The sequence below is a fragment of the Sciurus carolinensis genome, chromosome 8, assembly GCF_902686445.1.
Source record: "Sciurus carolinensis chromosome 8, mSciCar1.2, whole genome shotgun sequence".
NCBI classification, from domain to species: domain Eukaryota; kingdom Metazoa; phylum Chordata; class Mammalia; order Rodentia; family Sciuridae; genus Sciurus; species Sciurus carolinensis.
This window is the reverse complement of record NC_062220.1, coordinates 102,419,722-102,445,870: the sequence shown is the minus strand read 5'-3', so window position 1 is coordinate 102,445,870 and position 26,149 is coordinate 102,419,722. Positions and strand designations below refer to the sequence as shown.

The 26,149-nt window shown below is 41.8% G+C and overlaps 2 protein-coding genes and 1 pseudogene across 9 annotated transcripts in view; 1 reads left to right on the top strand and 2 right to left on the bottom strand.

Moving 5' to 3' along the window:
- Ogdh (oxoglutarate dehydrogenase) overlaps window positions 1-1,091 on the bottom strand; it is a 78,775-nt gene extending 77,684 nt beyond the window's left edge. For 4 of the 5 annotated variants that reach the window (XM_047561675.1, XM_047561678.1, XM_047561679.1 and 1 more), the window contains exon 1: window positions 980-1,091. The gene's annotated coding sequence lies outside the window, so the exon portion shown is untranslated. Of the gene's footprint in view, window positions 1-867 lie in introns of all 5 variants that reach the window. The other variant, XM_047561676.1, reaches the window with a different exon arrangement.
- Window positions 1,058-25,361, top strand: Tmed4 (transmembrane p24 trafficking protein 4). Of its 4 annotated transcripts, none has more exons than XM_047561683.1 (5): window positions 1,058-1,293; window positions 21,585-21,685; window positions 21,845-21,970; window positions 22,140-22,286; window positions 23,961-25,361. In XM_047561683.1, the coding sequence occupies exons 2-5, from the start codon at window positions 21,602-21,604 to the stop codon at window positions 24,108-24,110; spliced, it is 507 nt and encodes a 168-aa protein (XP_047417639.1). In that variant the 5' UTR covers window positions 1,058-1,293; window positions 21,585-21,601; the 3' UTR covers window positions 24,111-25,361. The 4 variants fall into 4 exon arrangements, with proteins under 4 accessions (XP_047417639.1, XP_047417638.1, XP_047417636.1 ...); XM_047561682.1 differs by lacking the exon at window positions 1,058-1,293 and adding an exon at window positions 20,528-20,634; XM_047561680.1 differs by lacking the exon at window positions 1,058-1,293 and adding an exon at window positions 21,187-21,395.
- LOC124991374 (39S ribosomal protein L42, mitochondrial-like) lies at window positions 16,773-17,190 on the bottom strand (annotated as a pseudogene).
- Window positions 25,362-26,149: the final 788 nt, after the last annotated feature.

Here is a 26,149-nt window from a genome sequence, read left to right as displayed (position 1 = left end):
ACTGTTTTCAGGAATTTGTCTGAAACTGGCTAAATGCATCGACCCTTGAGTCTAGAGGTGTCCGATAAGTGACCTTTTGACGTCAGAGGGAAGAAATCTCCGCCCTCAGATAAGGCTAACGCCGCCATTTTCTGAATGTGCGTCCTACTTAGAGCCAGGAAGTTTGATCACGCCAGTGCAAATCGCTGGTTACTGCACTTCCATTACCTCTAACCAACTGCCCCACGCTTAAACCAACTTGCTTCTTTATTCCATAAGTACCTAACCCCTATTCCCAAGGAACAGGTTTGAGGCCAGATTTCCTGTCATCATAGCTTGGCCGCCACGTGAATAGACTCTTGAAAAACGTGTCACTTCAGTAATGGCAGACTACAAGGTGGGCAAAAGGGGCCTGGAGCTGCAGCAATCAGGACGAGGGCACCGCGGCAGGCGTCCCGTTAACTCTCCGCAGGCAACACCCCAGTTCTCGTAGCACACCTTTCCCGAGGTAAGCAGCGCGAACGCTGTTTCTACAGAACCGAACTTCCGCCAGATCTACACAGCACCTGGCGGCCAGTGGGCCCCGCAAAGAACTCTGAGTGCCGCGAAGCCAGCGTCTCTGGACAAAGGAGAGCGCGCTGGGGGACACAGCCAACACTGACCGGCACGTGACTGAGCCGCGACCTTGAGGTCACCCCGGACACCGCCCGCCGCCAATGGCGCGCAACTCAGCGCCCGGCGCGACCCCGGCGCCGGGCTGGCCCGCCAATCCCCGCCCGCCGGGCGCCCCCGCCGCGTCATTGGCTACCACGCCCGTCCGTCAGGCGCCGTCCCCTCCCACTACCGCCGCCCTCCGTCAGCCCTCTTCGTCCGCTCCGCTCCGGGCACCTTCGCTCCCGCAGTTCCAAGGTCTCGGCGACCTCGCCCTCGGCCACGACCCACGGTTGGCAAGCGCCTGGTCCCCGGCGCGGGACTGGGCCCAGTGGCAGCGTACAGTTACCTGTCTCCGGCTCAGCTCCACCCGAATGAGACACCGACACCCCGCTCCGGGGCACCAAACTCTCGGCCCCGCCCCAGCGTATGGCGTCAGCACGCAGCTCGGCTCCGGGGAGGCCCGCCCCTCGTTGTGGGCGTGGTCGTGACGCTACAATACCAAACTGGCGTCACGACGCCGAGGACGCGTTTAAGGAAGCTGCAGCGTCGGATCCTACCTGTTTGCTGGCCTAGAGAATTCCAGTTCTTCCCTGGTGGTTAGCGTTATATGAAAGTAAGATATTTTCAGTGTCTGTTAGGAACCCGCTAAATGACAGTGAGGTAGGTGTGAAATTTATCACTGCACAAAAATAATTTGAATATCAGAATCTATACGTCCACCCATCATTTTACGTCAAGCTTTGTGACGAGCGCTTAACCTGCACTATTGTGTAACAGCCGCAGTCCGCACGTGACTAGAGGTGGTGCTGGGATCCCGTCCGGTTTGCCCTGGTTCCAGACCCAACTACGAGAGAGGGAAAATTTCGCTCATTAATCTAGCGCAACCTGTAATCTGTTGATAGTAAGATGCTCCCAATTTAAAAGTGTTGAAGTTTGGAAAAAGTGTGTTGCAGAATTGATGATACAGTAAATTATGTTGAATTTCCGATAATGTTTCCCTTGCAGTTCGTTTTCACTACAACAAGCCTGGGAAAACTTCATTTCATGCCTATGTCTTTAATTCCAAGCTTCTTTCCTTTTTGACAGATCAGACCTTGGGCTCAAGATTGTAGAGGACAATAATATAAAGCTACACCTTAAAGTGCTTTGTCTTTTGATTTTTGACAATTTATCTTTGATATATGTGGCAAATGATACTGGTATTTATCAATTATAAAGTTTTCTTTTGTAATAAAAGGTTCTATTTAAAGAATATATTAGTATAGGAAGGTCACAACCAAATGACAAACAGGGAAAACACTGTTGCAGACTGTCTTGAATGTTCGCTTAGGTACACTTGCCCACAAGATAATGAACAACTTAAAGGACTGTGTCCTGTGGCACAGTAGCAGATGTTGGAATCTTAAAGCGCAGGACTATGACCAACATAATAGTTCCATGGAGGACACAAATATCTGATTCTGAGCCAGTATTCTAACCATGTATTAGTGTTATAGATTTAGAACAATTTTTAAAAGGAAAAGAATTTTTTTTATGTATTTAAATGTGGAGTGTAAGTACTTGTGAGAGCAAAGTAGGGAAGATCTGTGAATCAAAGATCTGGAAACTGGGATAATGTGAAAGGACCAAGAAACAAACGCCGATGTGCTATTTTCCCAATTTTTATAAGAAATCATGGCATTTTATATATATATATATATAAAATTGGGCACTTTAGCCAGGCATAGAGCCACATACCTGTAATCCCAGCAACTTGGGAGACCAAGGCAAGAGAACTGAAGTTTCCAGGCTAGCCTAAGCATCTTAGTGAAAGCCTGTCACAAAATAAAAAAATAAAAAGGGCTGGGGATGTACTTCACTGGTAGAGTAACCCTGGATTCAGTCCTTAAGAATTAGGAAGATAATTGGAATTTTAACTAATTTTAAGTATCCATTTCAGTGACATTAATTACATTCTGTAACATACACACACTCTGTAATCATAAAGTAATTAAATTTCCCTTTTCCCCCTTCTCTCCCTTATCAGCTCTTTATACTTTTTATAAATTTGAATACTTCAGTTACATCATGTAAGTGGGATCATGCAGTATTTGTCCTTTTGCATCTAACTTAACTGCATTCAGCATAATGTCAGCATTCATCCATGTTGTAGCATGAATCAGAACTTTATTTCTTTTTATGGCTGTTAGCATTCATATATATATGTGTGTGTGTGTGTGTGTATGTATATATATATATACACATACCACTTTTTATCTATTCATCTATTGGGTCATTTTTACCTTTTGGCTATTGAGAATAATGCTGCAGTGAACACTGGTGTATAAATATTTGAGAACCTGTTTATAATGCTTTTGCATATCTAGGAGTAGAATTTCAGGTCATATGGGAATTCTGTCTAACTTTTGAGGAAGTGATAAATGTCTACAGAGCAGCTAAGAATGAAGGTCCCATCGTTGTATAATCTCATCAACACTTGTTTTCATTTTAAACTTTTATTTTATCTATCTGGCTGAGGTGGTTGAGGGTGTGCCTAGATGTGAGAGGCCCCTGGATTCAATCCCCAGCACTGCAAGAAAAAGAAAAATAGAGTATCAGAATAAAATTTTATTATGGCTATCCCAGTGAGTGTAAGTGGGTATCTTGTTTTGGTTTTGATTTGCATCTCCCTAATGACTAAAATATTGAGCATTTTTTCATGGGCTTCTTAACCATTTGTATATTTTCTGTGAACTATTTTAAGTCATTTGCATATATTTAAATTGCGTTGTTTGTCCTTTTGTTGTTGAATTGTAGAAGTTATTTACATGTTATGAATATCAAACCTTATCAGATATATGATTTACAAATGTTTTCTCCCATTTTGTATGTTATGGGTTTTTTGGTTTTTGTTATTTTGTTTGTTTGTTTTTGGTGCTAGGGACTGAACCCCAGGCTTGAAGCATGAAAGGCAAGTGCTCTATACTGAGCCACATCCCCAGCCCTTTTATATATTATTTTTTCACCTTCTTGCTAATGTTCTTTGATGAACAAAGTGGTTTTTTGTTTTGTTTTGTTGGATTTTTTTGAAGTGGGGTCTCACTTTGTTGCCTAAGCTGCCGTTAAACTCCTGGATCCTCCTGAGTAACTAGATCTTCAGGCATGCACCACCATACCCAGCTAGTTTTTAATTTGCTCTTGTTCTTGAGCAGTTTATTTGGACATCCCAAGAAAGAAGAGTGCCCTGCACCTAGAAGAAACTAATGGTTCTCTTGGTGGTGAAGCATAACATTGCTGGTATCACAGGACCAGTGGGTCAATGGGAACATAATGGTATAGTAGTGGAACTGTTTAACCATGACTAGTGATGATGATCTCTGTCTTTCATGATCTGGGTGGACTGAACCAGACACCTGTCAATGGGCTGTGACTGCAGGTGCAGGGTTGTATCTGCTGCTTCATGAGAGCACAGCCAGATACCCAAGTTCTTTATCACAGGAGACTCTTCGACACCTGCCCTCAGGAGTCAATTTTCTTGGAAGACTTATTCATCTTCGGTTGAGATATAAAGATCAGAGTTGCAAAGATTCACAGTAGAGGATTGGTCTGTGGCTTTTGGAGGTGAACAGAAAGCATCCACCTCTTTCTACTCACTCTAGAGCTTTTGTGGCCTCTCTGCACTTGATCTCATCCACAAAAGGCCAAAAGTTTTATAATTCTGATATTGCTCATATCATTTCTAAGAATCCATTGCCAAATCCAAAATCATGAAGATCTAACCCCACATATAAGAGTTTGATAGTTTTACCCCATACTTAGATTATTTATTAATTTAGTTGAGATGAGGTTTTGCTATGTTGCCCAGGCAGACTTTGAACTCCTCACCTTGAGCTTTCCTTTTGCCTCAGTCTCCTAAGTAGCTGGTACCATGTATCTCCTAAGTAGATACATGGCACCACAACTAGCTTATGTCCATTTCAAGTTTTTTTTTTTATTTATATGATATGCAGTAAGAATCCAACTTCATTCTTTTGCATTTGGACTCTAGCCATCTCAGTGACATCTCTAGACATCTTAGTGACTATTACTTTTACTCAATGGACTTGGTACCCATTTTGAAAATAAACTGGCCGTAGACATTAAGCTTATTTCTGGACTCTTGAAGCTATTAAATTGGTCTATATGTCCTTTTGCCATTAGCATACTCTTGTGATTACTGTAGCTTTATAGTAAGTTTAGAAATTGGGAAGCATGAGTTCTCCACTAGTCTTTTTCATTTTATTTTGGCTATGCAGGGCCCCTTGAAATTCCTTGTGAATTTGATGATTAACTTTTCCATTTTTGCAAAAAAGTTGTTAGAATTTTGACAGGAGCTGGGGATAATGATACACTGCTATAATCCCAGTGATTCTGGAGTCTGAGGCAGAAGGATAACAAATTCAAGATCAGCCTGGGCAACCTGGTGAAACCCTGTCTCAGGGGGGAAAAAAACTAGAGAAATAAAAAAGAAGATATAGCTCAGTAGTAGAGCCCCTCTGGGTTCAATCTCCAGTACTACAAAGAAATTTTTTTTGACAGGGGTTATATGTAACAATATTAAGTCTTCTAGTCCACGAACATGTCTTTCCACTTTCATTTGTTTAGATTCTCAATTTTTTTTTTCATTTTTTAAGCAATGTTTGGTAGTTTTCAGTTGGCACATCTTTCACCTATTTGGTTAAACTTATTCCTAGTAGGGCTGGGGCTGTATAGCTGAGTGGTAGAGCACTTGTCTAGCTTGCACTGGGCCCTGGGTTTGGTCCCCCCCCCAGCCCCCCCCACACACACACACAAAAATGCTGGGCACAGTGGCACTTGCCTATTATCCTAGCAGCTGAGGAGTCTGAGACAGGAGGAACACAAGGTCAAAGTCACACTCAGCAAAAACAAGGCCATAAACAACTCTAAATAAACGATAAAATAGGGCTGGCCATGTGTCTCAGTGGTCAAGTACCCCTGAGTTCAATCCCCAGAACACAGAACACCCCCCTCAAAATTATTCCTAGATATTTTATTCTTTCCAATACATTTGTAGTTGGAATTGTTCTCTTCATTTCCCTTTTGGGTTGCTCTTTACTCTTCACTAATTGTTTTAGTCAGCTCTCTGTCATCGTGACAAAATACTTTAGCAGAAATCAGCTTAAAACTGAGTGAAGTGGCACATCCCTGTAATCCCAGCTACTTGGGAGACCAAGTCAAGAGACTTGCAAGTTCAAGTCCAGCCTGGGCAACTTAGCAAGACCCCTTCTCAAAATAAACAAAGGGCTAAAGATGTAAGTCAATGGTGAAGCACTTGCCTGACCTGTGTCAGACTCTGGGCCAATCCAGCAAGGGGGTCGGGGGGAAAGAAAAAGAAGAAAGGAAGGAAGGAAAATCAATTTAAAGGAAGGAAAGATTTATTTTGGCTCACAATTTCAGAAGTTTCCGTTCATGGTCACTTGGCCATGTCCCAGAATATCATGGTGGGAAGCATGTGTTGGAACAGCTGCTCACTGCATCCAGCCAGGAAGTAAGAGAGAGGAAGGGACCCAGAACAAGGTATACACTTCCAGGTCATACTTCCAGTGAGATACTTCTCTTACTAGGCCCTAGCTCCTATAGTTTATACCACTTCTCAATAGTTCATTCAATTAAGAATCCATCAGTGGATTAATCCATTGATGAGATGAGAACCTTTATCATCTAATTGCTTCTCAGAAGTCCCTCCTCTGAACACTGCTGCCTTAGGAAACAAATGTTGAACACAGGAACCTTTGGAGGATATTCTAAATCCAAACTATCACATTAGTGTATTGATTTAGGGGTATAAAATTGTACCTTCCCCGAATATTTTCTCTGATAAGTAGATGACGATATATCACCGGAGGGGGGGGGGGAAGAGTGAAGGAATTTTGGATGGTGTAGATGAAAATGGGATGGGAGCAGGTGGGGGATGGAAAGATAGTAGAATGAAACAGACAGTATTACCCTACATATATGTATGATTACATGAATGGTGTGAATCTACATTGTGTACAACCATAGAAATGAAAAGTTGTATCCTATTTGTGTACAATGAATCAAAAGGCAGTCTGTAAAAAATAAAAAAATTTTAATTAAAAAACGAATAAAGATTGTGTCCATCTAAAAAAAATAATAATTAAAATTGTACCTTGCACTTAATTTATTAGTTCTAGTAGATTATTTTTAGAGTCTTTAAATTTTCTTTATATAGGATCATGTCATCTGTGGATAGAAATAGTTTTTGTTCTTCCTTTCCAGTTTCGATGCCTTTTGTTTCTGTTTCTTATCTTATTGCTCTGGCTAGAACATCCAGTACAATGTTGAATATCAGTGGTGAAGTGGGCATGCTCATTTTGTTCTCAAATATAGGGGGAAAACTTTCAGTCTTTCACCATAGAATATGCTGTTTTCTCTGAAGTGATGGATATCCTTTAACGTGTTAAGAAAATCTCTGAACTGAGAGTGTAGCTCAGTGATATAACACTTGTCTACCATGTGCAAGGCCCTGGGTTTAATCCCCAGCACTGCAAAAGAGTAAAAAAGGAAATTCCTTTTTATTTTCCCCCAGTACTGGAGATTGAATGCAGGAGCACTCTACCACTGAACTATCCCCAGCCCTTTTTATTTCGGGACAGGTTCTTGCTAAATTGCCCAGACTGGCCTCAAGCCTGTGGTCCTCCTGCCTCAGCCTCCCACGTTTCTGGGATGATAGATATGTACCTCTGCATCTGGCTAAAATTCCCTTTTAATCCTAGGTTTATGAGTGGGTTTTATTTTTGTTTTTTGTTGATTTTTTTTTAACTTCATCTGCTATTTTTATTTATTTATTTTTATGTGTTGCTTATGATCAAACCCAGTGCCTCATACATGCTAGGTGTGCACTCTACCACTGAACCACAACCCCAGCCCCTGTTCTTTGTTTTTTGTTTTGTGAGAATAGGGGTTGAACCCAGGCTCTCGCACATGAACATTCAACTACTGAGCTACATACAGTCCCAGCCCATTTTATTTATTATTTTGAGACAAGGTCTTGCTAAGTTGCTCAGACTGGCCTTGAATTTGTAATCATCTTACTTTGGTTTTAAGAGTAGCTGTGGGGGTGGGAGGCTGGGGTTGTGGCTTAGTGGCAGGGTACTTGCCTAGCATGGGGGAGGCACTGGGTTTGATTCTCAGCACTGCATATAAATAAATAAAATAAAAAGATCCATTGCAATTAAATATATATATATGTGTGTATCTATACATATATATATAATATACATTTTTTAAGAGTTAACTGGGGTGCTGTGGTTATAGCTCAGTGGTAGAACACTTGCCTAGCATATGTGAGGCATTGGGCTCAATCCTTAGCACCACATAAAATAAATAAAATAAAGGTATTGAGTCCATCTACAATTTTAAAAAAAATAGCTGGGATTTTAGGTGTGTACTCCCTTGCCCAGCTATGAGTATTTTTCAGTATTGAAAGGGTGTTGGAGGACCTGAGGTGTGGCTTAGTGGTAAAATGCTTGCCGGGCATGTCTAAGGCTGTGCCTTTGGTCCCCAGAACCCAGGGTGGCGGGGTGGGGTGACTAGAATGGGCGTCGGTTTGTTGTCAAATGCTTTTTCTTCATTAGTTGAGAAAATCTTGTCTATCACTCTTCCTTCTTTTAAGTTGGTAAATTACATTGATGAATTTTCTTACCATTGAGTCGACAGGACAGGTCTCCAGGTGGCCTTGAGAATTTTATTTTTTTAAATTTTTTTAGATGTTGATAGTGTTATGGGGTACAACTTAAGAACAGACCGATCACCACTGAGAAGTCCAAATTTGAGAGTCTTTATTAAACCCGCTGACTGACTGTCTCACACAATGCCCAAAAAAATGTCTATTGGGAGAACAGCCCCGACCAAAGGGTTGCAGGGGCTCTTATATCAAAAATCACATCAATCATAAGTGTCTGTTGCTATGATTTGAAATTACAAACTAACATCATGAGATCATCAACAGAGGGGGAAGTGGATCAAAACAACCCTTACCTAGGTACAAACTAAAGAATGGTTACTAACATCCACACAACCACGATTCACATGGCACATTGTTTAGGAGCAATAGGAATCAAAAGAGCAATTTTTCATTACATAAGAATTGTCAGGCTGGGGAGATAGTTCAGCTGGTAGAGTGCTTGAAGTCCCTGAGTTTGATCCCCAGTACTGCAAAAAAAAAAAAAAAAAAAAGGAATTGTCATTTTGTATTGCTAAACTTGTCATACTAAGTAACTGATGATTGGGACAGAGGCAGGGTGTTCCCATGGGAGAAGCTAAGCAATTGTTGATTGGTATAGAGGTGGGGTGTTCCCATGGGAGAAGCTTATTTCCTACATAACATGGAGTCTCAGAGCAAAATGGAGTCTGTCTTGGCCTATAACATTCTCATGGAACCAGACCTGTCAACCCATCATAGATAGACTTTTATTTTATTCATTTATTTGTGTGTGGTGCTGAGAATCAAATTCAGTGCTTCACACATGCTAGACAAGCACTCTACCCTTGAGCCACAAAAAATATTTTTGACACAGGCAACCTTGAACTGGCCTAGTTCTCTCCCTATTCTCACAATTCTCAAGAATAACTGTAGAATGTGCTGAGAATGCAACAACCTGAGATAAGAGGGAACAACCTGGGCTGTGTTCCAGTCCTCCCTAGAAACAGGATGTCCTTCAATGCTTAGCCAAGTGGGTCACATGGCTCCCAAGATATAAATCCCTGGGGCAGACTGCTTTCTGGCCTCCTCAGCCACAATGCAAGTGGGGCAAGTGTAGATAAGATTCAGTCTAGCCCAGACAGTTTTCCTTGGTGGGCCTGCTTGCCCCAAAGACACAGCTTCTGTTGTTGCTTGGTGCCTCTATAAATAATAATCCTGCTTCGTGAAACTTATTTCTGTACTATTCTGCCTCACTGTGTTCAGGCAAGTAGTAAAGGAGCCCCCCAAGATGTAGTTGGCTGATGTGGTAACCAGTGCATGATAGGTCTACTCCACAGAACCACCCTTGTGTCCATGGGATAAATCCCTCAGGATCATCATGTGTAATTCTCTTACCATGCTGTTGGGTTTTATTTACTACTACTTTGTTGAGGATTTTTGCATATACATCCATAAGAATATTGGTCTTTCCTTTCTTGTGATGTCCTTATGTGACTTATGTGTCAGGGTAATGCTGGTCACAAAGAATGAGTTAGGAAGTGTTCCTTCTCTGTTGAAAAAGTGGAAGGATTGATATTTAATTCCACTTTAAATGTTTTTTAGAATTCGCCAGTTAAGCTTTTACATCATGGATGTAGTTTGTTCCCCAAAGTTTCAGAGTTTGGTTTTGTGGGTCACAATGTTGGGAGGTAGGACTTTAAGAGGTAGGACCTAGTGGAAGGTTCCATAGATCAACTGTGGACATTGCCCTCAGAAAGAATTTTGGGACAGCAGTCTTTCTGGCTTCCTGCTTGAAGATGTGATTTCTCTCACATGTGCTCCTACCGTTGTGACACCATCCATGTCCTTAGTAGAGCCAGACAGAGGCCAGTGCCATGCCCTTGAACATCTAGAACTATTAGCTAAATGAGCCTCTTTTTAAAATTTATAGCAATGAAAAATGGACTAATAAAGAAACCATTTGTTGCTGGACTTTTATTTATTGTCATATTAGGTGATTTATGTATTTCTAGAAATTTGTGTATTTCATGTAAATTTGTTAGTTTCTATTGTTCATAGTATATTCTTATTCTTTTTTCTTTTCTGCCTTGTTTTTTCTTTTCCCCCCCCTGCACAGGGGATTGAACCCAGGGGTACTCTACCACTCCACTGAGCTACATCCCCAGCCCATCCCCAACCCTTTTTATTTTTTGAGATGGTCTTGTTAAGTTACTGAGGCTGGGTTTGAACTTGAGATCCTCCTGCCTCAGCCTCCCCAGCAGCTGGGATTCCAGGTGTGTGCCACCACACCTGGCCATCTTTTTTATTTCTATAAGGTTGGTAATGCTTCTACTTTTGTTTCTATTTTATTTTTGTTTTCTTTTTTGTTGGTCTAGCTAAAATTTTGTCAATTTTGTTGATCTTTTCAAAGAACCAGCTTGTTTTTCTACTCTGTATCTCTATTTAATCAATTTCCTTTCTTCTGCTATTTGGGGGCTTTGTTTGTTCTTTTTAATTTTTTTATCTTTTAGTTATTCAAGGTATAAGTTTAAGTTATTGACTTGGTACATTTCTTCTTTAAATGTAGATTACAACTCTAAATTTTCCCTAAGAACCACGTTCCTTACATCCTGTAACTTTTGCTTGTTGTGCTTTTTCATTTAAGTATGCATTCTGGGAAGATTGCTTTGAGTCCAGGAGTTTGAGGTCAGCCTGAGCAACATAGTTAGACCCCATCTCAAAAAATAATATAAAAATAGGGTTGGAATATAGCTCATTTGGTAGAGTGCTTGTCTCATATACACAAGGCCTTGGGTTCAATCCCTAGCACCACAAAATAATAATAATAAATAAGGATACATTCTTGGCTTGGAGTGTAGATCGGGGGTACAGGGTGTGCTTAGTATGCATGAGGTCCTTGGTTTGATTCCTAGCACTGCAAAAAAGAAAGAAAAAAGAAAAGGGTACAATCTACATTAATTTCACAAAATCTCTTTTGGGGAGGGTACCAGGAATTAAAACCCAAGGGCCCTTTACCACTAAGCCACATCCCCAGCCCTTTTTTATATTTTATTTAGACTGTCTAAGTTGCTTAGGGCCTCACCAAGTTATTGAGACTGGCTCTGAACTCAAAATCCACCTGCCTCAGCCCCCACAAGTGGCTAGGATTCTAGGCATGCACCACTGCACCCAACTTAATTCCACAGATATTTGTACCAGTTTAATTCTAGGTGCTGAGGGCAGAGGGGTGAACACAAGAGACAGGCAGGGTTGGTGCTCTAATGGAGCTGACATCTTAGGATAAACAAGGTGGCAATTGATGATTTGAAATCCATAAAGCAGGGTTGGGGTTGTAGCTCAGTGGTGAAGCACTTACCTAGCATGTGTGAGGCACTGAGTTATATTCTCAGCACCACATAAAAATAAATGCATTGTGCCCATCTATGACTAAAAAAAAAAGAAAAAAGTCCATAAAGCAGGGTACTGTAATAGAGAATGGCAGTAGCACTGCTTTAGTCCTTAATTTTTATTTTATTAAATGTGCAACATAGTCACATGGTTCAGAGATCTAACACATTTTAAAAATATTTTTTAGTTGTTGATGGACTTTGTTTATATGTGGTGCTGAGACTCAAACCCAGTGCCTCACACATGCTAGGCAAGTGCTCTTCCACTGAGCTGCAACCCCAGCCTTCTGAAACATTTAAAGATCTTATTTACAAAGACTCGCATCTGGGTAACCTCCTGCATCATTCTATGCTGACCTGATAGACTTCTTCCCTGCTGAGATTAAGACTTTACTTGATGGATCTTGCAGCAATCAGGTATCCTGAAGTGAGAGCAGAAGTGGATAGGGAATTGAGGGTCTTGGGTAGGGGCCATTTACTAACCAAGACTGGAATGTTTCTACATTTTAATCAGCACAACTGGCTGGATATGGTGGTACACACTTGTAATCCCATCAACACAGGAGGCTGAGGCAAGAGGATTATAAATTCAAGGTCAGCCTCAGCAATTTAATGAGACCCTGTCTCAAGATTTAAAAAAAAAAAAAGTAGAAAGGACTGGAGATACAGCTCAGTAGTAGAGCACTTCTGGGTTCAATTCCCAGTACCACTCCAGAAAAAAAAAAATTCAGCACAACCACATCAGTTAAATATTCATGTTGTCTATAAATACTCACTTGGTTCCTTAAATATTCTTTCAGTGTTTTTTCATGCAAATACAAACACCTAAGACAGTTTTCTATGTCTGTGCCTTGCTTTTTAAAAAACAGTATTATTAATGTTGTTAATATTATTTTACAGTACTAGAAATTGAAACCAGAGCCTCATACAAGCTGGGCAAGTGCTCTACCACTGAGCTATACATCCAGTTCTTTTGATTTTTTATTTTGAGACAGGGTCTTACTAAGTTGCCCAGGCTCATGACCTCACACTTGCAATCCTCCTTCCTCAGCCTCCCAAGTGGCTGGGATTATAGGCATGTGCCATTGCATCTGACTTGTGCCTTGCTTTTTACATTTCACAATATTCTTGGAAATTTTTCTATGTCAGATCATAGAGAGCTTCCTCACTTTTTTTTCCCAGCTGAATAACTTCATTGTGTTTTCGGTGAGGATAGTTCATCTGTGTTCCATTTGGTATTGCGTGGGTGAAACTCTTCTGGGACTGGAGAATCCACAGTGGTATCACTCCAATGATTGGTCCAATTAGGTGGTCTACACCTCATGTCAACTGGATTCCAAGAGAATGAAAATGGAACCTGCAAGGTTTCTTATGACCCAGGTCCCAGAAGCTACACAGCTTCTCACCAACTTTATTGAATTTACCAGAGCAATTCACATTTATGTATATGGAAGTGGAGAACAGAATACACTTCTCAGTGAGGGGAACAGTGTGTGTTAATAGGAATTGGAGGAATTGATGGAAGTAGCCTTCACAATCTGGCACATCAAGGTTCAATAAAAATTCACCTGTTTTATTTGGTATTGCACATCTTTGGTCTCTTTTAAGCTAGTTCATTTCCCCACTGTCCTCCTTTCTTTCTCTTTCTGTCTCTGTCTCTCTCTCTGTCTCTCTCTGTCTCTCTCTCTCACCAGAGATTGAACCACCCAGGGGCATTTAACCATTGAGTCACATCCCCAGCCCTTTTTTGTATTTGATTTAGAGACAGGGTCTCGCTGAGTTGTTTAGGACCTTGCTAAGTTGATGAGGCTGGCTTTGAACTCGTGATCCTCCTGCCTCAGCCCCCTGACCCCCTGGGATTATAGGCATGCACCACCACGCCTGGCCCCCTTTCTCTTCTTGCCTTAGTTTTTGAATGGTTAAGGTCAGTTATTTCACATTCTGGATTTGCCTTCTTGTTTCCTCTAACTATGTCTTCTGTCTCCTGAATTTCCTATAAGCTGAGAGATGAGACAAAAGACCTGCTTAGATTCACATTAAACATTATTTGTGAAAAGTACTTTGCATCTCTTGATGATTTTTATGTTTTAGAGCCATCATGTCTTGCCTGGACAGGATAATTTTAGGAGTCCTTAAAATGGTGCAAAAGACCACTTTAAACCTCCAACTGCCATCTACAACCTATTTCTTCCAACTTTGTCCCTTAACTCTCCTGCTGCAGTAGCTCCCTTGTCTTCCCTCTACTCACCAGACACAAGCTAGCCTTTGCTCAGGTGACTTGCCCCCCTCCCTAGGGATCTCTCAAAGGGCACCTTCTCAGCAAAGCTTACCTGGTCACTTTATCTAAAACCACTCGACTCATCTCCAGATGCTCCCTATTTTAGTTTCCTATGACTGCTGTGACAGATTACCACAAACATGGCAGATTAAAACAGACAACAGACATTCTCTAGTAGTTCTATAGGGCAGAGACCCTAAACCAAGAGGTCGAGAGATTTTGTTCCTTGTCTCCTCCAGTTTCTCGTGGCTCCAGATGTTCCTTAACTTGCGGAAATATGACTCCACTGTCTATCTCCATGGTCACCATGACTTCTTTTCTCTTTTACTTTAAAATTTTTATTATAGTGAAAAATACATAACATAAAAATTATCATCAACTATTTTAAGTATATAGTTCATAATTAAGTATATTCACAGTTATGAAACAGATCTCCAGAATTTTATTATCTTGCAAATCTGAAAATCTGTATCCATTAAACAACACCACCTTGTAACCCTGGTAACCACAATTCTACTTTCTGCTTCTCTGATTTTGACTACTTTAAATACCTCATATAAATGGAATCACAAGTAGTATTTGTCTTTCTGTGATTAACTTACATCACTTGGCACAAGGTCCTCAGGGTTCATCTATATTGTAGCATAGATGAGAACTTTATCCCTTTTATAGGTGAATAATATTCCATTGTGTGTGGTGGGCATAGGGGGACTGTCAAAGATAAAAATAAGGCAAGGAAAAGGTGGGTAATTACTTAAATGGTGGCTCCCACAAAATACGTCCATGTAAGAATCCCATGTATGAATGTATGTATATACACACGCATGCTCCCACACAATTTTGTTTGCCCATTCATCCATCAATGGACATTTACGTTGCTTGCACCTCTTGGCTATTGTGAGTAATGCTGCTATGAAAATAGGAGGTCTTTTGTCCCATCTTGTAGTTTATAGGAAATTCAGGAGACAGAGGACAAAGTTAGAGGAACCAAAAAGGTAAATCCAGAATATGGAATAAATTGGCCTTAACCCTTCAAAAACTAAAAGCAAGATGAGAAACGGAAAAAGTAGGGAAATGTATAAGCTTAAAAGAGACCAAAGATGTGAAATACCAAATAAGACAGGTGAATTTTATTGGACCTCCATATGGTAGATTGTGAAAGCCACTCCCATCTCTTCTAGATCCTGACTTCAATTTTTTAAATATGTGCCCAGATGTGAGACTCCTGGATCATATAGTAGTTTTATTTTTAATTTTCTAATTCTTTTTATTTTCTGTTTTTGTTTTAATTTTTAAAATAGTAGCCATCATAATTGGTGTGAGGTGTTTCTGTGTGTTTTGCAAGCATATGTGTCATGGGATTTAAGGTTTAGCTAGTCAGTTAAGGATTATCACATTTCAAAATCCTTAGCTTAATGCAGGGCCCTTTTTCCAAGTACAGTCACTTTCGAAGGTTCCAGGGATTTATTCATGGACATATCTTGTTGGGGCAGATGACACCATTTAACCCACCAGCCTCCCTCTCTTCCCTGCCTTATTTTTTCTTTGATAGTTATCTCCAGTTGACCTGCTGTATAATTACTTTGCTTATTGGCAGACATAACAGAAAAACCATGAGAACAAGGATTTTCATGTTTTGGTTATCATTATTTTCCCCTTAGAACAGTATATGCCACCAAATGGCTGTACACCACATATCAGTTGAACTAGCAAAGAAAGGGATGGCCAGCTGAGACAAAGAGCCTTGATAAACATGGGCAGAAATTTCCCTAACACTTTTAAGAAGAAAAGCTTCTGGATCTGGGGATTTAGGTTACCTAAAAAAAATTTTTGTATACTGGGATTGAACCCAGGGATGCTTAACCACTGAGCCAAGTCCCCAGCCCTATTCATTTATTTGCAGTGCTGGGGATTGAACCCAGGGCCTTGTGCATGCAAGACAAGCACTCTACCAACTGAGCTATATCCCCAGCCCTATATTTTATTTTGAGACAGGGTCTCACCAAGTTGCTCAGAATCTCACTGAGTTGCTGAGGCTGGCTTTGAATTCACAAGCCACTGGAATTACAGGTATGTGTCACCATGCCTGACTTAAAGTAAATTTTCTATAGTAAGGAATGCTATCAAGCCAGGTGCAGTGGTGCACGCCTGAAATCCCAGTGGCTTGGGAGACTGAGGCAAGAGGATCCTAAGCCAGTCTCAGCAGTGTAGTGAGGTCCTGAGTAATATGGTAAGACCCTGTTTCAAAAAAAAAAAAAAGAAGAAGTGTCTCCATCAGGATAAATTACTTCAGGGTTCTCTTAAAGTTACTGACACAAATATCATTTCTCACTAACGTGTAGAAATGGCTATTTTGGTGTCTAGGGAAAATGTACAAAGTGAAAGTAAGGAAGGTCCTAAATCTACTAGAATTGTGTCAAAAGAATCAAAGCACCTGGATGTTGGATGAGACAAACATTATAAACATCTAAAAAAGAATAATGACAAAAAAAAGAATAATGACTATGATGGATTAAAACATATCAGACATTTTAAAAATCTGTACATTCATGATAATACTGCACCTTCTCCTGGGGAAAAAAACACTCACATTGGTTACAATTAGAGGTTGCTGCGGCATCAATTCGTTATTCTTTTTTTAACACATGAAAAGACATTATTATTATTACTTTACATATAACATATTAGTGAACATACCAGATTGCATTTTCTCAAATGGCAAATTATATACTGGATAACACTTTTCTTTGATTCTCCCAAGAATCTCATATCATCCATCTTTTGGAGAATTCAAACTCTTACAATGCCTGTGATATTGTCCATGAGGATACCAATGATGCTTAGTAGTAAGAACATTTTGCTAAGTTTTTCTATCATGGGTCCTTGATCAAAGTGTTCATCTTTTCCTTCTAATCTGGTTTTTAGCACTTGATCATGTGTTTCTTCATTATTGTGCATATGATCTGGTTGAGGGGTAGGTTGTGTGTGTTCATATGGTAGCATATTACTGTCCTGCTATCAGAAGTCAAAGGAAGCTCTACTTTGCAATTATAGTCATCTGGAAGAGAAGAAAATGTAGATTTATGATAAACACCAGATAAACCGTCTAGAACTGGAAATAAATACTTCAAGAAAATTCTCTTTGATATCACCCATTTTAATGCTGTTGCTGTTGTGTTATAAAATGATCAGCTGATATGATGCAAGATGTTCTGAGGAGCAACCACCTTTAAAATCTGCTTCTAGGCACACCAATTTTTATTCCTGCAGGAGACCGCCATGTTGCCTCAATTCAGGTCCTTCAATCCATCATTCTTAAAATTGATAAAGGGGAAAGAATACACATATCCTGTTTCCTGAAGTTATTATACTTCAGAATATAGATGGCAGATGAGGACAAGCTCCCCTTTGCAGATTCTCAACTCTGCAATAAGAACATTAGAAATTACTACTTTAGCGCTAATTAAAACAAAAAAAGTGGTTTATTAAAAAAAAAAAAAACAGATGTAGACTAGGCACTTGATCTTGGCACTATTGACATTTTGGGATGGATAATACTTTCCCTTGTGTGGGCACTGCTTGTGTTTCACACACAGTTTACCAGCATCCCGGGCCTCTGCTCACTAGATGATGGTGGTAAATTCAGGTGCTCTTGTGTAGCACCACCCTCACTCCCCAATTTTGATAATCCAAAATATGTTGCCTACTTCCTCTAGATAGGATAGGGCAAAACTGCTCCTGTTTGAGGATCACTAATCTGATGATCATCATTGGTTGTTGCAACATTAGAGAAAAACTGAGGGTAAACTTTATGATGGATAGATCAGGCCAACGACCTGTGAATTGAATGATAAATTCCAACACTATTAAGAGGGAGATAACCACTCATCATGGACCTCCTGATGTGTCACAATAGGAGTACACAGCACCAGTCATGAAGGATTCTTGCAAAAAACAAAAGGAGGGCCCCCAATTAAGCCTGAACCTACTCAAGTCTGTGACGTGGGGGTGGATCCAGTGTTTTGGGGGTCTTGAAACTTCAAATTTCAGGGCCCTCTTTAAGAAAAAAACAAAATTATAAATATGAAATTAAGAATAGGAGTCTATTCAGGTAAAGGCCTGAAGATTAAACTTCACTGGTTTCACTATTAACCCTTTTTGGTTTTAGACTGAACTCCCAGTTTACAGGATATACCAGGTGTCTGGAGCACCAAATAAATCATTGCTTTGAACTCCATAGCCTTGAACAGTGAAACTGTTTCTGAGAATCTCTGTGTGATGGTGCTGAAAGACATGCCCATTTGCAGGTGACTGCTGTTAATGGGGCAGATTCCTTGCCTGACATGGAATTTATGGTTTGATCACTTTGAATTCAGGTGCCTGCTGCCCTGGGGTGAAAGAAATATGGGTGCTCATAGCCTTGAGGCACCAGCTGTCCAGAGCCTAGAGAAGATATCGGACAAGCAGATTAACCTGTCCTGCTCAACTTTGCTTTTTGTTTATCTTGAAGAACTCTTTCTCACAGTAAATCCCTTTGATGTGATTGCCTATAAAATAAAGGTTCGTGGGCTTTTTCTCTGTTAGGGATCAGACCCATCAGGTCTAACCCACCCACCCAGCCCCCACTGTTAAACTGTTTTTCCTGTCTTTTGTCTTTATTTCTTATTATTACTTCAGGCATTTATTTTCTCAGCTGGCTCACGGTCTCCTTCAGTTAACAGCTCCCTTGCTGTGCAGGACACAAGGAGAACTGGGGACAGAGAAATATGTTATATGATAAGAGATAATCAGCAAAATGTAGAATGTGGGAAATTCTGCTGCAAATGATTCAGTTTCCCTCCCTCCCTCCCTCCCTTCCTCCTTCCTTCCTTTTTTTTTTTTTTTTTTTTTTTTGGTATTGGGGATTGAACCCAGGGGTGCTTAACCACTGGGCCACATCCCCAGCCCTTTATTCTTTCTTATTTTGAGATAAGAGTCTTATTAAATTGCTGAGGCTAGCTTTGAACTTGGGATCCTCCTGAGCTGCTGGGATTACAGGTGCATGCCACCACACCCAGAGACCCAGGTTCTTTTATAAGCAAGTGGCATGAACAACAATGACAAAGTCCAAGTCACTGGGATCACAGGCATGCTTCCGGATGCCCAGCTGTGCTAATGTTATTTTTTTAAAGTCCTTATCTGTTGGAGACACATTCTGAAGTATTTATAGGTGAAATATGGTCCTTGTCCCTGATGTCAATCCAATAACAAGGATGAGGTTTTGAGAAAAAGGAGAAAGAAATTTTATTGATTTGCTAGCAAGAGAAAGTAAAGGATTCATATCGCAAAGGCTGCCTGCCATTCTAATTGCTAGGGGGAAACAGTTTTAAAAGGGGAAATACAAGGGCTGTTTTCCAAGTATCTTTATTAGTAGATCTAATTAATATTCAACTTATATCCATAAAAGCTCTGTTATTCCAGTTTCGTCTGGAGTCCTTATTCTTATGGGTTGTGAGCAGAAGGACATAACTCGGAGTAGAACAGGAAGAATGTTAATCTTACTTCCCCCTTAATTAAGGAGGGAAAGAGGAAGAAAGAAAAAAAAATCATTTTTCAAATAAGCCACCAGTGGTTGAGCAGCAAGGTTTATAGTCAAAGCATGAAGTGGACTCTACTTACAAGAAAGGGACCCCTGATACATGATTTGCTATAATATACTTCAGGGGAAAATGCCCAGATAGGACAGATGAATCAAGAAAGGCAGAAAGTTGCTTTTGAAGCTAATAATATATGAAAGTTAATTGTGACTATTGTTTTTGAAAATCCTATTTGTAAAACAGTGCCAACCTTCCTTCTTGCCCAATAAGTAACTAGCTAGCTTTTCATTTTCCACTGTATACAAGCAGGGTGTGTAAACACTTCACATGACCCTACTCATTCTCATTACTTCTCTTTTCCTGTTAATTCATATTTTCAGTGCCATCTTGCATTTTTTTTTTTTTTTTTTTTTTTGTTTTTTGTTTTTTGTTTTTTGAGAATGAGGCAGAAGCTAGCTGTGAAATGAGCAGGCAAGAATTCACAGGGCGGTCAAGTAGCTTAAGCCTGGAGTCTCCCCATCTTATGTGAACAAGCCACAAATGGTACACCTAAGGCTGGCTTACACCGTGCTTTGTTGTGTATTCCACCAGACAAAAGCTGAGCTAAATGCTAATATCTAAAAGTCAGGCAGTGTCCGCTCAGTCTCTCTCTCTCTCTCACCGGTTCCATTGAGCTACATCCCCAGTATTTAATATTTGACACTGCGTCTCGTTAAATTGCTTAGGACCTAGCTAGGTTGCTGAGGCTAGTATTGAATTTGCAATACTCTTGCCTCAGTCTCCGATTACAGGCGTGCGCCACTTCCCAGCTGCTTATTCTCATTCTTACGGGGTAAACCGGTGGCCCCAAACACAACAGATACAACAAGAAAGACATCTCCAGACCTTGCCTTTTTTGGTACAGAAGGCACGGGGAACCCTCGTTGGGAGCGTCACACGCACGACTGAAAAGCCGTGGGAGTCACCTGGTCAGTATGGGCGCTGTCCCTACTATCCCCACCGAACTCTAAGACCCATAAGAACCCCAGGCACGCGCCTCTCACACTCCACCAGCAGGTAGGAACCGAGCGGTGCAGGGAGGGTACCCCGCGGAGACAGCCAGCAGGCATCACTGCCCAGGCACTTTATTGCTGTGGCTGGGCGCTGGCACAAGCGCAGAGTAGTGCGAGGTGAGGAGGTTCGGGAAGCCGGGTGAGGTGGGGCAGGCCTCTAATCCCAGCGCCTCGGGAGGCTGAGGTTGGAGGATCCTGAGTTCAAAGCCAGCCTCAGCATTTAGCGAGGCCCTAAGCAACTCAGTAAGACCCAGTCCCAAAATACAGAAAAGGGCTGGGATGTGGCTCAGTGGTTAGGTGCCCGTGGGTTCAATCCCCGCAAACAAAAATAAAAGTTTGGGAAGAGTGCCCCGCCTAATAAGGCGGGCAGGTGTCATCGCGCAGGCGCCTTGTTGCGGGGGCGGTGCACAGGCGCAGACTGTATCAGGCAGACGCAGTTAGGCGTAACTGCACAGGCGCAGAGTGGTATGCCACCAAGGGGACGGAGGACAGAGAGGGAACAGGGAAATGGAGGATAGACGTCACCGCGCAGAAGTTCTTCGCAGTGCGGCGCGCAAGCGCAGAGCAATCCGCAAACGTGCGCACGCGCGCGGGTACCTGGCGCGATGGCAGGTGTCGCGGGTATGGGGCTGCCGGCTATGGGTCTACGGGCGTTGCTGTTGCTCGTGATGTGTGCTGCCGGTGCCCAGGGGCTCTACTTCCACATCGGCGAGACGGAGAAGCGTTGCTTCATCGAGGAAATCCCCGACGAGACCATGGTCATCGGTCAGGCGGGCTGAGGGTGGAGAGGCCCTTTGTTTTCGCCCGGCCCTCGGAAGTGCCCCTGTTACCGAGCTTGGCCAGGTCATACCCCCAGACCTGGCCTGTGGGTGCCCCGAGGACGCCAGGCCCCCTGCCCAGCGCCCCGGGCCGCACGTCTGGGGTCTGGGTTATGACTGTGTGTCTGCCCCGCAGGCAACTATCGAACCCAGATGTGGGACAAGCAGAAAGAGGTCTTCCTTCCCTCGACCCCTGGCTTGGGCATGCACGTGGAGGTTAAGGACCCCGATGGCAAGGTAAGGTCACCGCTAGCAGGGCTCTAGCGGTGTCAGTCGTTCATCATTGTGCCGGTGGGGATATAAGGCGCTGCCTTGTTTCTGAATCAAGGCCCTAGGGAAAAGGACCTTGCACCTTGAAAGGTCGCAGTAAAGATGGGAACTTCACTGATGTTGCAGGTGGTACTGTCCCGACAGTATGGCTCCGAGGGTCGTTTCACGTTCACCTCCCACACTCCTGGTGAACATCAGATTTGTCTGCACTCTAATTCCACCAGAATGGCCCTCTTCGCTGGTGGCAAACTGGTAAGAGGATTTCTGATCTGTTCCCATAGTCATTTGTGACACTGTTGCACCATTAATGTTGGGAATACAGATGTTGCCCCTCTGTCCCATAGCCATGGACAAGAGTGGGTTCCATAGCCTGGAACACACTCGAGTGTCTACCACTCAGATACCCTGTGTTCCCTTGTAGCGCGTGCACCTGGACATCCAAGTTGGGGAGCATGCCAACAACTACCCCGAGATTGCAGCAAAGGATAAGCTGACGGAATTGCAGCTCCGTGCCCGCCAGTTGCTTGATCAAGTGGAACAGATCCAGAAGGAGCAGGATTACCAGAGGGTAAGGGCCTGTCTTTTTGTACTTGGAGATTATACCTACTTGAAGTTTCTGCTTTCTCAACTTGGGAGGTCAACTTTTCAGAGAATGGAATGGAGGATATCAGTCTAGGTAGTTGGGGGTTGTTTTTCACTTTTTTTTTTTTTTTTTTTTTTTTTTTAAAGTGCTGGGGTTTGAACCCAGGCCCTCACTTGCATACTAGGCAAGCACTTTGCCATGAAGCTACACCCTCTTCACTTTTTAATTGTGATAAAATACACATAATGTAAAACTTATCATTTAACTGTTTCTAGGTGTGTAGCTCTATGGCATTAAGTAGATGCACATTGACTGGGTGTGGTGGCACATGCCTATAATCCCAGCTCTTTGGGAGGCCAAGGCAAGAGGCTCAGAAGTTCATGGACAGTCTAGGCAACTTCATAAGACCCTGTCTCAAAAAATAAAGAGGGCTGAGGATATAGCTCAGTGTTAGAGCACCCCAGGGTTCAATCCCTGTACCATCAAAAAATAAAGTAGATTCATATTGTTGTGCAACCATCACCACCATCCATCTCCAGAATTTTTCACCTTCCAAAACAGAAAATCTCTACCTATTAAATGCTAACTCCCCATTTCCCTCCCCTAGCTCCTGTTCCATTTGGTCTATGATCCTGATTGTTCTAATTCACATAAGTGGAAACATAGAGTATTCTTTTGTGACTGTCTTATAATGTCTCCAAGGTTCAACTATGTTGTAGCATTGTCAGAATTCCCTTCCTTTTTAAGCTTTAATGATATTCATTTGCATATATGACCTGATTTTGCTTTTTTGGAGGTGTTGTGGTACTGGGGATTGAACCAGGGCCTCACACATGCTCAACAAGTGCTCTACTACTGAGTTACATCTCCAGCCCTTTTTAGTTTCACAGGCTTTCAAAAAGTTACCCATGCAGGCCTTGAGTTTGTGATCCTCCTGCTTCAGTCTTCTGAGTAGCTTGGATTACAGTGTGTCACCTTGCCTGACTCCCTTTTTTTTTTTTTTTTTTTTGTATCAGGGATTGAACCCAGGGGAGCTTTACCACTGAGCCATGTTCCCAGTCCTTTTTAAAAATATATTTTATTTAGAGACAGGTCTTGCTGAGTAGCTTAGGGCCTCACTAAGTTGCTGAGGCTGGCTTTGAACTCAAGATCCTCCTGCTTCAGCCTCCTGAGCTGCTGGGATTACAAGTGTGGGTCCCTGTGCCTGGCTAGATATTTTTAAGTTCTATAAAATAAAGTGAAGAGAGGACAGATCTCAATCTAGTAATAGTCATTGCCTAGTTGTTTTCCTTGGATTCTTATTTGAAATGATAGTAGCATGATTTCAGTCCCAACAGAGATGCTTGTGGGAGGAGACAGCACTGTTCCTTCCTTAAGGCAGTCTTAATGAGGAGACTGTGGCACCCTTTGTGTGTGTGTGTGTGTGTGTGTGTGTGTGTGTGGTGCTGGGGATTGAACCCAGGGGCTTGTGCATGTGAGGCAAGACTCTACCAACTGAGCTATATCCCCAGCACCACTGTGGCACCCTTAATAGAATCACAGATGATATTCCAGAAGGTATATAGTCTTGGAATTAAGCAGTCACTCACAGGGAGGGACCTCACAATTTTCAGGATAATTTCTCCTACCTTTTAACCCTGTGCCTGTTGCCCGATACAGTATCGTGAAGAACGCTTCCGTCTGACCAGTGAGAGTACCAACCAGAGGGTCCTGTGGTGGTCCATCGCTCAGACCGTCATCCTTATCCTCACTGGCATTTGGCAGATGCGTCACCTCAAGAGCTTCTTTGAGGCCAAGAAACTGGTGTAGTGCCCTCTCCCTATGATCCTGTTCACTTTAGTTCTTTGGTACTTTCCCCAACCAATCCCTTAACCACCTGGATTTGGGTGGCGGGGGGAATGAAAAAGAATGTGATATGTTGGTACTACGGCAACAAACCATTCAGATCAGTAACTTGTTTAACCTTGAATCTCAAGGACACAGGACATTGGTCCAAGATTTCAAATTCTATTTTAGGGCTTATAAGGAATTGGAACTAATCCAAGACTAAGTCTTGTCTCTTTTGCCTCCAGTAATTCCTGTCTTTTCACAAAATGAGCAAATGACCTTCTGTCTTTTCTTCATCTGATTACACAGTAGGTGATGCATACCCCACAAAGGAGGCCTTGCCTCACTGCTCCCTAGCCAGTTCTGGGTTCACTCAATGGCTCTCTGAATGTAAATAGGGGCAGATCTTGGCCCCAGTGGATCGAGATGTTTTTCTATATATTAGAACTATTTTTTGATAAATTATATATTTTCCTTCCTAGTTGAAGTGTTACTGCCTGTAACTAGCTAAAAACACCAATCTAGTCCTTGTGCTTTCTGTTTATTCAGACATTTTTAATAACTTCCATGGCAGCTCTCAGGATTTCAGCAGTCTGTGGGCCAGAGAGCAGATGTTAACAGCTGCTCTCAAGGCCATATTAGAAGGCCTAGCACAATTCTCTTGGACACCTGTGATTCCCATCTGATAGGGCCTCAGAGTCAGGTCAGGTAGTGGTAGATCCAGTATGGGCAGTGCACTCTTACTTTCCCTCTTCACCCCAATTTATTTAAGCTGTGGTAATATTTTCTTTAAGGGAACCAAATTTGGTTCTTTATTCAGATTTTTCCAATGAAATAAAATGTCTTATAGTAGCTGTGTTTGAGATGAAATAAGAGATTGTGGGCAGAAGGGAAGCAAAAAGGGAAAGAGGAAAAATTCTTGGTCTGCCCAAGTGGGTGATCTGGTGTGGACTTTAGTGTGGACTTGTGTTAGGATTTGCTTGGATGAACCTCTTTCTGGGAGACTGGGGGGGGGACAAAGTGGTTGTTTAATCATTCTCAGGCTGACCAAATAGAGAACATGGACATGTGAGGAAACTTAAGTATTTGGTTTTCTTAGTTCTTGAATCATAAATTTAAACACCTTATGCCCTTCTGTATAAAAACTTTATGATTAGTTGCCCGTTCTTGATATTTTATTTCATAATTTTATTATAAATATATTTGGATTATTTATTAAATTACTTTACCTGACCTACAGAACTAAATTCTTCCCTTGTTATTTTTCTTTGTGTCCCATACTATTCAACAGTTATTTTTATTATTTATTATTAGTTCTATTGGCTTTTTCATTTTAAGAATTCTAGTTTGCAAAGAGGTAGGCAAAGAAATAAAAAAGAATTCCACATAATCTGTTTCTAATTTTGGGCAGCCACATAACAGTCCAGTGAAAACATTTCAAATAGCTTTCCAGTTTTCATATTAGAATTAACACAAGGGAAACCAGATTTCCCTTGAACTAGTTAGATGTGTAGATCCCTGGCCTTAGGCTTTTAGGGACACATCTCTGCCCTGTAGCTGTTACTAGAAAAAAAAGTAGCCATCAAAGCAGAAACTGGAACTTGGGCTGAGAGGACAAGAAAGATAAGGGCTGGGCCAGGCCCTTGACAGGTTTGTCCAGTAATAGACAACTGTGCCCATTTTAACTATGAGGCTGGTCAAGAGAGTTTCTCCTCTTGCTAATTTTTGATAGGAAGGGGAGTAGAAAGAGGACAGTGGTGGTTTTCACTACACCTTTACACTGAAGGGACAGGTGAATTGGGATGGCCAGAGAATGGACCAACAGCTGGTGGCTGTAGGGAGAATAAAGATTTCCACAGCCTTAGCAACTTAGGTCCTAAGCAACTTAGCAAGACCCTGTCTCAAAATTAAAAAAACATATAAAGGGCCAGGAAGTGGATCAGTGGTATAGTGCCCCTGGTTTAAATCCCCAGTACCAAACAAACAAAAAGATTTCCATACAGGTGTCACATACTCACAAA